This window comes from Saccostrea cucullata, unplaced genomic scaffold (assembly GCF_032062105.1).
Source record: "Saccostrea cucullata isolate Sc308-1 unplaced genomic scaffold, CSIRO_AGI_Scuc_v1 ctg15912, whole genome shotgun sequence".
Lineage (NCBI taxonomy): Eukaryota > Metazoa > Mollusca > Bivalvia > Ostreida > Ostreidae > Saccostrea > Saccostrea cuccullata.
Window position 1 is genome coordinate 24,870 of NW_026931326.1, and position 10,131 is coordinate 35,000.

The 10,131-nt window shown below is 33.9% G+C and overlaps 2 protein-coding genes across 2 annotated transcripts in view; both read left to right on the forward strand.

Annotated features, from left to right (window-relative positions):
- The first annotated feature begins 364 nt into the window (after positions 1 to 364).
- LOC134232206 (uncharacterized) lies at positions 365 to 1,847 on the forward strand. Its single transcript, XM_062714153.1, has 2 exons — positions 365 to 1,157; positions 1,273 to 1,847. Exons 1-2 carry the CDS (start codon positions 365 to 367, stop codon positions 1,845 to 1,847), a joined length of 1,368 nt encoding a protein of 455 aa, XP_062570137.1.
- Positions 1,848 to 3,831: 1,984 nt separating this feature from the next.
- LOC134232207 (uncharacterized) overlaps positions 3,832 to 10,131 on the forward strand; it is an 8,207-nt gene continuing 1,907 nt past the window's right edge. The window contains exons 1-3 of the mRNA XM_062714154.1: positions 3,832 to 3,932; positions 5,107 to 5,255; positions 9,186 to 10,131. The exon at positions 9,186 to 10,131 is cut by the window's right edge and continues 1,907 nt beyond it. Of these exons, the coding sequence (XP_062570138.1) occupies positions 3,832 to 3,932; positions 5,107 to 5,255; positions 9,186 to 10,131 (1,196 nt within the window). The remainder of the gene's footprint in view (positions 3,933 to 5,106; positions 5,256 to 9,185) is intronic.

A 10,131-nucleotide genomic window follows, 5' to 3' on the forward strand; every position in this document is an offset into this window, starting at 1 on the left:
CTTGGGGCCTCTTGTTTTCATGCATGTTGCTTCTAAGGGTCTTACCTGTAAGCACACAGTTTAGTGGCATAATCTGCCAAAAATTCAAAAAGGTGTCAAAACACCTTTCAGTTTAACCCCTGTAAAAATGCCTACCTTAGAAATAATGCATAAAATGTTAGATATATTTTCAAAATTTTATATAGTGTCACATGAATACGCGTAGTTTAAAGCTGCTTCTTTATATTATGACTTGCATAGGTGCACTTGTTTTGTTGACTGTGCGTATCATGTTACTTACTGCTCGGTTTAAAGTTCAAATCACACCGCAGTTCACTTACCGCTACTTCAAATCTAGGTCATAGTTAGGAGACATTCAACAAACATGGCAGCCAGTAAACCAAAATATCCACTGGGCTCTCCTCAAGAGCACATTGAAATGTGTAAAACCCATGATTTACCTATTGATGTTATATGTGAGGACTGTGATGAATTCATTTGTGGTATATGTGCCAAGACAGATCATAGAGATCATGAATGGAGCACTCTACCCACAGCAGCAACCAAAAGGAGGAGAGGTCTACGTAAATTTCTGAAGAAGATCAAGAAAGAGAATTTGCCTGGGATTTATGAAAAGATGGAGAAAGTGTCAAATAGGATCACAAAAAATAAAGAAATGTGTGACTCTGAGATTAAAAGACTTCAGAATCATGTTGATGAGATAATGGCCAGGTTGACAAAAATCAGAAAAAATAATGAACGCAGATTAACAGAGGATTTGGAGGAAAAAAATAAAAAGTTGAACAGTGCGAAATCTGAGCTAAACAAAAAGATGAAAGAAATAGAAGAGATGGTAAAGTTCATGGAGGATAACAACAGAACCATGTCTGATTACGGCTTCCTTGACAACCACAAGGGATTGTCCAAAAAGCTGATTGACCAGGACATTGATTTTAACAACTTTAATTATTCAGCGAGATACGATACAGGAGAAATTACTGTTGAGATGATGGAGAATATGATCGGAAAAACTCAGGATTTAAACAATATCAGTTTGACTGAAACAAGCTCATTTAAATATGGAGATAAAATAATAGCTGTATTGAGGGCGTTGTGTGAAGATCAGTGTTATATAGGAGATATAAAGACAACTTACATTGAACAAGTAAACAAAAATGGTAAGAAAAAAAGATAAATGTAATATCAATCCTACTGACATGTGTGTGACCGATGCTGGTGATGTTTATTTTACTGATTTTGTTTACAATTCTATCAGTTGTCTGTCACCATCAGGCTCTGTCTCTAAATTCATTGGTACAGATCCACTGGAACCATTAGGAATCTGTCGGTCAGTGGACGGTGGACTACTGGTCACCTTGAGAGACATGGAGCCAAATCCTACCAAATTAGAGTTATACAGCAGACGTCTGGTGAGACACATCACAGTGACAGGTGATGTCACCAATGAGCATGAGTACCAGGAGAATGGTCACACCAGACTGTTTACAATGCCAGTCAGAGTCATACAGAACAGTAACAGTGATATCTGTGTTGTGAACTATATAGGTGACAATATAGGTGAACTAGTGATTTTGTCTCCTTCTGGCCGTATGAGGTCTATTTACCAGGGGCAGAACCTGACTGATAACTTTAATCCAAGAGATGTAGCGTGCGACTCCCTCTGTAACATCCTTGTTACTGACTTGAAGAACAAACAGATCCACCTGCTGAGTCCTGACGGGGAGTTCTTGAAGTTCTTACTCCAGAGGAATGATGTGAACCATCCAGCCAAATTATCTCTGTACAAGTCAACACTGTGGGTGGGATACTTTGAAGGAGTTGTCAAAGTGTTTCAATACACATTGTAATTTACTTGAATTGTGATTAATCATTCTATGAAATTGTAACAGATGCCACAAAAACATGGATTCAATCGTTAAGTTTTGTGTATAATCTCATGTGTGGATTCTAAATATTTGCTGTCAATTCTTACTATTAACAATGTTTTAAGTAATACAGACTGGCATATTTCAATGCATCCGTGTTTACATGTATTTTTGTTACTTAAACTTCAAAAAAGAACCTATTAATTGTAGTTTTTGATCCTTCCTGTAGATTTATGAAAACCCTAGGATAGTTTAGTATACGTTTACTGGTATTCTCCAGCATTTTACTGCAGTCATATTCAATGTAAGATTCCTAATCATGATATTTCTGGAGGTGATTAAGGACACATAGGCATAATACCGTATGACTCACTTTAATTACTTCTTAGTCTATGATATGTACAAAACCTGAATGAAACCACAGTACTTGAATAATATTTTGACAGTTTGTTTGACTTCACCATCTTGTATGAAAATATTTCAAAGTTTTTAAATTTCCTTGTAAATATTAACGAATTTTATGTAATATTAAAATTAAATATATTGATCCACTCTTCTGTTTCCCAACACTGTCATAGTTTATCTCTAATCTGAGTCTGTCTGTCAAGCTGTCTCTGTGTGTACACTTTTCACATTTTCAACTTCTTCTCAAGAACCACTGGACCAATTTTATCCAAATTTCCCTTGGGTAAAGGGGGTTAAATTTTTTTAAATAATGAAGGACCACACCCTATTCCAAAGGGAAATAATTAAAAATTAGTGAAAAATTATTGGCATTTTTAAAAAATTTTATTTTTCTCAAGAACCACTAGAACCACTAGTAATGAACCAGAAAAGATGAAAGTACATATGTAATAGAAACATCCTTATGTAGTATAGCAGAGTTCTCTACAAGAGGTTTTACGATGGCGCCACAAATGGTTAAATTTATGAGCGCCATGGTTAAACGACCTGCACCATGGTTAAAATTGGCAGTCGCCATGATTAAATTCTATTGCATTTCAGTCCTGACGCCTACTTTTGTAATGATTTGAGTATTGTGTTTATACTGCGATTGCGATGTACTCCGAGAGAAAGCCAAATTAAACAAACTTGAATCAACACTACATGAAAATGTTTCCACATAAGTCACATCTTTTCTTACCCAGTGGTTCTTGAGAAGAGGACTGATATATATATATTTTTTTCTATCATCAGCTGACTTGAGGAACTGTCTGAATAAATTCAAGCTTTATGAATAATTATTTGATTATAATGGACATGAAATAAAGAGATAAAATTAAAAAGGACATAAAAATAATTTGGTATAAAGTCAATTTTTGCTAAGAGCAGACAAAAAGTATTTCAATGCAAGTCTCTCATTGTACCACAGGCCTATAAGCAGGAGTTTTAGCGAGGATAAATTTTGGCATATTAGCGAGAGTGCTGAGATCACTAAAATTGAATATAAGCTAAATGTAATTGCGTTTAAATTGTAATAGTTTCTTTTTTAAGCATTTTAAAAATCATTTTAAAATTAAATCACGCTGAAAATGTAATATCAATTTTTAAGACTGCTAAATTTGCATCTTGCTTAAATTTCCATATATACAGTATATCTGTTTTGATTTTAGTGACAGAAGATTTTCCTGAATGTCTTTAACTGTCCTGTAAGAAAATAGAAGAAAACAACATCAAGGTAAAAAGTGATTTGAAAAATTACAGAGGATGAAAAGAAGGCAAAATTTCATGTATTTATGCATAATTTTGATTATTTCATTAATATGTGAATCTGTAGCAAAAGCGTATCCATGATACCAGAATAATACCTGTTATTTTGTTAATGACAAGCAGTGAAAATTACATGAAAACTAGCGCTAATTTTCCCATGCTTAAAATTTCCATAATTTTCAGAACAATGTATATCAATAAGGTCTATTGTGTTGAATTTGGATGTTTCTTCAACATAACTAAATATTAAGTAATAATGACTTCCCTACAGATCCAGATGAAGGGGAGTCCATTTCATGTCCAGGCCAGTAAGGTGTTAGCTCATATCTTCACAATGAGCCTTCACTGGTCTGGCAGGTATGTCTCTGTGTATATTTTTATAGTGCACAATATTTGATATCTGATCAAATTGAGTAATCATTTAATGATATCTGATCAGTAATTTTTGTAGGTCAACATTTTTATTTTGTTGTTTTTAATCTTAATGACTTGAGTTTTAAATAAAATTTGAACAGCAACCAAATTCAAGAGATGATGTTATCAGCTTTGGAGAAGTGGATAATATTCAACAAAACAAAAAAAAAAGATTTTTTTAGTCAAAAATACCTTAATATTGACATTAGATATCTTAGATTATAGGACTGAGTATTAACTCAAAGAATATGTAGAAATTAGAACTTCTTGTACATCCACCAGTTCATTTTTTTTAATATACTTTAATTTTGAATTACATTTTGATCATCAATACACTACTACTGTTTTTGTTAAGAGAGAAATTATAATTTTTGAAGTAAACATCTTGTTTCTAAGTGATAAAACTTTAGGTAAAATTTCACGTTAATTTTAATAGTCTTGATTTGATAAACTGAAAGTTGTCAGGAAATATCGCTAATTATATATTTCACTTGTTTTTCAGGCTCAATAGCTAGGACAGGACTGATAACAGAAGCTTTACATCGAATGTTTCGATATTGTGTGGTGCATTGTGGGATCTTATATCTGCCGTCTTTATCCTGAACACAAAGCTCGGCTTCAGAGAGAGTGTCGAAATAAGGTTCTTAATGACAATGTTTCCAGCTATTTAGAGGTTATTTTTATACCTTGTTCAGCAACATTAAGGACTCTCAGTAACTGAACACAAAAGAGTTCCAATTGTCTGATGTATTTTGCAGTATAAAATGATTTATTTTGCAGTATAAAATGATTTTACCCTTTGATCTTAAATTACCTCCGCCCCCCCCCCCCCCCCCCCCCCCCCCATAACCCACTTACAAGACATAGTGTATAGACTGCCCTTATAAACAGATTATGTTTTATTCTTGTTTATTTGTCAGCTGTTCAGTTGTTTGACCTTGTTTAGGGGCATGGAATTGACATCCACATTTCAAGGTCACTCAGATACAGCTGCAAGACTTCTGTGATTGCTATAAATAAATTAGGATCCTCTTGTTTAAAGAAAGGAATAAAATCAAACATAATTTGACAATTTCTTCCTGTGGACTAGTCAAATATTGTGGTACATTTATTTAAGGTTGGTGCGGTCAAAGTTGCTGGACCTATACATAGAGAAGTTTGTGATATCACCCACAGCAAAGAAAGAGGAAATTCACTCGTGTACTCAGACCAAGGCTCTGACAATGGTAGACAAAGGGGTACAGACAGACATGATCAAAATCACAGGTAAGGCAAACAAGATGTAGATAAAACAGGGACAAAGGAATACCTTTTGATCCTGGGAAAAGTTTAAATATTTTTTGAGCTCACTTAAAAAAAAGTCGAGATAACTTATTATGGCACGCCGATTGGTTCAAAATTATTTTCTGCACAACGATCACGATTTTATACACGAGCTAGAAGGAAAATATACACGAGTAAAATAAAAATGCACATATCGGTAAAAATTGCACATAGTTTAAAAGATTTTTACACAAACATAACGAAAAATATACGAATCCGAAATTTTTTACACGATCAAAGGGTTTAATATGCACAAACAAAAATCGAAAATTGCACGAGCAGAGGAAACTAAAAATTACACATACAATTTACCGCGCATACAGCTGCGCATATCATTACTATGCACATAGAATATTCATTGTGTTCTTGGTTTTCTGTACTCTTTATCTCTTCATGTATGCTAAGCTGAATGTTATCGAGAATGGAAGTTGCTTTTTTACAATCCGATTTCGAATGAAGTGTTTCCATCTGATCTATGCGAGAGTATTTAAAAGCTTTTTGAAAATACAATGTTTTTCTTATATTGACCGAGATCAAGGATGTATTATATAATGCCGGACAAAAAATTGTAACGAGAATGAATCGATACTTTTGTGCTACAATGCGGGGTAAAAAAAAAAAAAGTACGGCTGACAAGGATCTTGATTTTCAAAAATCATTTGAGGAGATTTTTTCCACATTTCGGAATAGGAAATTAAATATTCAGTTGGCTGGATATATACAAATGTGTACATTTTGAAATTTAAAAAGTGAGGATTACCTTTAAGTTAATACACAACGTATTTTTAATGTCAAGCATAAAAATATTTTATTTCTATTTACATATGTATCCAAACTTATAAAATATCCGATATCAATTTTGGTTGGATATCTGTAGCCTACTTTTTGTTGTGATTTTTTCCATGATATTTCATATTTTCAGTTATAAACTTCGAAATAAAAACAAGATATTTCTTGTAAGCGTTGCCCTCAATCGTAATGGCGATTACTTGATAAATGTTTTCATTTTTAACAAAAAGGTCCAGATGAACGGAGAATATACTTATATACTCTATGTAGATGCGCTTTTGTGTTTTGTTAATTAAATTTGTCCAAATAAAATAACAAAACTCTACTCAAATAATCCAGGCTATGGAAAAACACATGATCAGTGGCGGACCTGGCTCGTGGATAGATTGGAGTCACAATATAAATTTATTTAAGTTTCAAATCGTTGGACCATAATGACACACCAAGACTTTTAAAACATTGTGAATTACTAAATACATCTACATACAACGTTACACATAAATATAATGGGAATGGATACTGCAGTTTGATAATAAATGGAAAGAATATAGAACTTGTTTTATCATTCTTGAAAAATGCAAATAAAACATGTTCCAAATAGAGCACAATTTTTGCAAAATATTTTCAAAGACAACAAATTCTCTTTACATTTAGAATTCGTATTCATAAAATTTTAATAATCTATTATTTCCCAGACACTAAATTTAATTTTTTTGTAATAACAATTTTCAATCCAAATCTATGGCCATTATAACAAGAACATGACTGTATAATCATAAAATGAAATTAATCGGCAATCGGGCCTGTAGAAGTCCCCCCCCCCTCCTCCCTACTTTTTTCTGAGTATTATAGACTTTGCAACAATAAATTTTCCTTATATGGTGGTTGACCCCCTAACCTTCAATTTTTAAATGTTGTTAGGTCGAGCGCAAATTCCAGGATATGGACGGTTAATTACAATATTTATCGTTATTGTTTTAGGTTGAATTGCAATCCTGATTTCGATCGACTACTTCATGTACGCTTAAATTCATAGAAAAATATTTCAGCCAGTAGCATCAGGAGGGGCATGTCCCTCCCCCTGTTCGTTTTCTTTTTTGGGGGGCAAACATAACCTTTTCTTATCGTAAATATCCACTGAAAAGCCTCACCCCCATTTTTGATTGGTACATGTAGTTTAAATCTAAGTAATATATGCTTATGTGTTTCGAAAAGAAGGTGGAGTATTGAAGGTGCCTCACTACCTCAACGAAATAGGATTTTCGAGTTTGGACACTCCCCCCCCCCCCCGCCTTTTTTTCGCTTGTCATGCAATTAGGCTTTTCAGGTAATTTGTCAAAAAAAAAAATCTAACCCCCTCCCCACTATCAAAAGCGATACTTTACCGATATTATATGTATCTGTATATTATAATTTTAAATTGTTTTAACTCCTTTATATGCATTTTACCTATTCAAAGCAAACTCGATAAAAAAAACATAATATATTAAGCTTAAATTCACATAGGCAAAACGACTACAATTTACATACAATTTTCTACATTTACGTGGATATTTATGAAATCACTACACATTGTTCAAAATTAAAGACTACATGTTCTACTTTGTCAAATACATAGTTATATAAAAAAAATTAATAATTATATTCGATCGTTTCAATATAAAACTTAAAGTTGCGCAATTATTTGCCTTATTTTTATTTTTTACTCTTTATTTCCAAACAGTTTTCTGTCAAATTCCACAACCCAGATGATCGCATCTCTGTATGAACTGCTAGTAATCCTTAATCAAAAGGTATTTTTGATGTGTCAAATAACTATAAATCGATTAGCGTACAGGTGCCTTTCATTCCTTCACCAGCAGGGAGGGTTCTCTCTATATGAAAAGGTCACGCATCCACATCCTTAATTATTACAGACGTACACACAGTGGGAGGTGGAGGAGAGGAGTTTGATTTGTTAACTGTCTTGTATTACATTACATGCTGCTTTTATTAATTTTTATGAAGACCTTTACTATATCAATATTTTACACTTTCAAAAGAAATTGCTATATAGACAATGATAGAGGAATGACACCATTTAAAAATCTAACAATTAACACACAACTGGTAATATGCATCCCTTTTACGTTATTTATACATGTGTAGAATGTTTTTAATCAGGGGTGTTCATATTCCATACTTAAGATTGTGTGTAAATTTATACATGTATAAATAACATTGTACATATTCTTGAGAGTCTAGCGGAATTCCAAAGACTGAATCCTTTTTAAAAAGATTAAATAAATATTACTAACACGTTACTAATCCTTTAGGATAAATTTATAGGTATATGTTCAAGCATCCAAGCCACCCTGAGTTGTTCTCTAATGAATATTAATGAAATGTGCGCAATGAGGATGCGTCGTATGTTATGTCGATGTTGTATTCTCACTCGTGCAGTTTTCGTTTTTACGTTTGTGTAATTTTCTCACTATATCGTGTAAATATTTTGTTGATTGTGTAGTTTTTCTGTAGTTTGTGTAAATTTCAATAACTTTGCGTATACTTTCCCCACTTTGTGTAAGTTTTTACTTACTCGTGTAATTTTTGTTGATGGTCTTGCAGAAAATAATTTTGAACCAATCGGCGTGCCATAACTTATGCAATAACGCAGCCTTGTAAGAATCTGTCGGTGCTGTTGGCAAGGCCGTCAATAATTTGTCTGCACTGATAATATTTAAGAAAAATTACATCCAGATGGTTGAAAAAATTGAGCGTAATTCAACTTCAGTAAAGGTAGGGATGAGGATGCGCAGCTGAATTGCACAAATGCAGAAAATTTTGCAGTATAATTTAGAACCCAAATAGGCTACATTAAGATACATAATTCTGTGTAACGGTTTGATTTCAATGAATGGTGTTGTCATGATAATTAAAACTAGATAATTCTTTGAAATTTTTTCAAAACGATACTCCTCCTATAGTTTTGGTCTGATTTCAATAGTTTCAAATTCAAATGCTACAGTCTCATCAAAGATGTCTGGTTATAATCATACTTTAATATCTTTAACATATATATTTTTTTTTATTTCACCCTTTTAGAAAAACGATCACAGGCAGAATCTCCCTCTCCGGTTGCACCAGCATCTGAACCATGGAAAAAATCCAAAACAAAAACGCTGACAAATAACACAAAAGCCACCACTGTAGAGTCAAAGAAAGACATTGAGTGGCCAAAGTTGTCAGGTCCGAAAGTGCCTGATTGGACCAATCGGTTGCTGGACAGTCCGAAACTTCCAGACTGGAGCAGCCCAGAGGGAAGTAGCAGTAGTGCCCGAAAGATTCCAGAGTCGTTGACAAGTGGATTGTATTTTTCTGCAGAGGATAAATCATTTCCGAGTTCACCGGACATCAGACAATCTTCATTTCTTAATTCGCCAGACAATCTCAGAAAGCGAAATTTGAATCAGTTGAGGAGCCCTAAAGAGACCCCGGTAGTGTCGGAACCCACGCAGAACTTTACAAACTGGTCAGACAATATGGTGTTTGGATCTAAATCAAACTTTCTGTCCAGTGATCGTACAATAAAGAAATCGGAAGATGAAAGAAAAAGCCAACTGTTGAAGAACAAACTTTGTGCTTTGGCAGAGCCTAAATCAAATCCCACAGGACTGAAAGCTCAGAGTTCCACATTCCAGCAAAATAATGGCTCTAAAACGGAAAATCAACAGATAAGGCAGTCGGGAGGAAAGGAAGTGTCTTACTCTAGCAATAGGAAAACGAAGGATCTGAAAGAGGAGCAGAAATCTAGAGACCCAGAACCAGTTTCTTGGTGGGATTCAACAGGCAGCTTAACGAGATCAAATTTAAAATCTCCTTCTGTTGGCTCAGAAGAGGATTCAAGTGGCAGCGAAAAAAGATCTTTGGGCAGAGGGAGGGGAAGGTGTGTCAAAAAGGGGCTTCCTGCACCCTCAAATTCATCTTCTCTTGTGCAGAAATCAGACTTTGGAGATGAGAAATCTGAAAATCTTTCTAGCTCTCAGAAGAG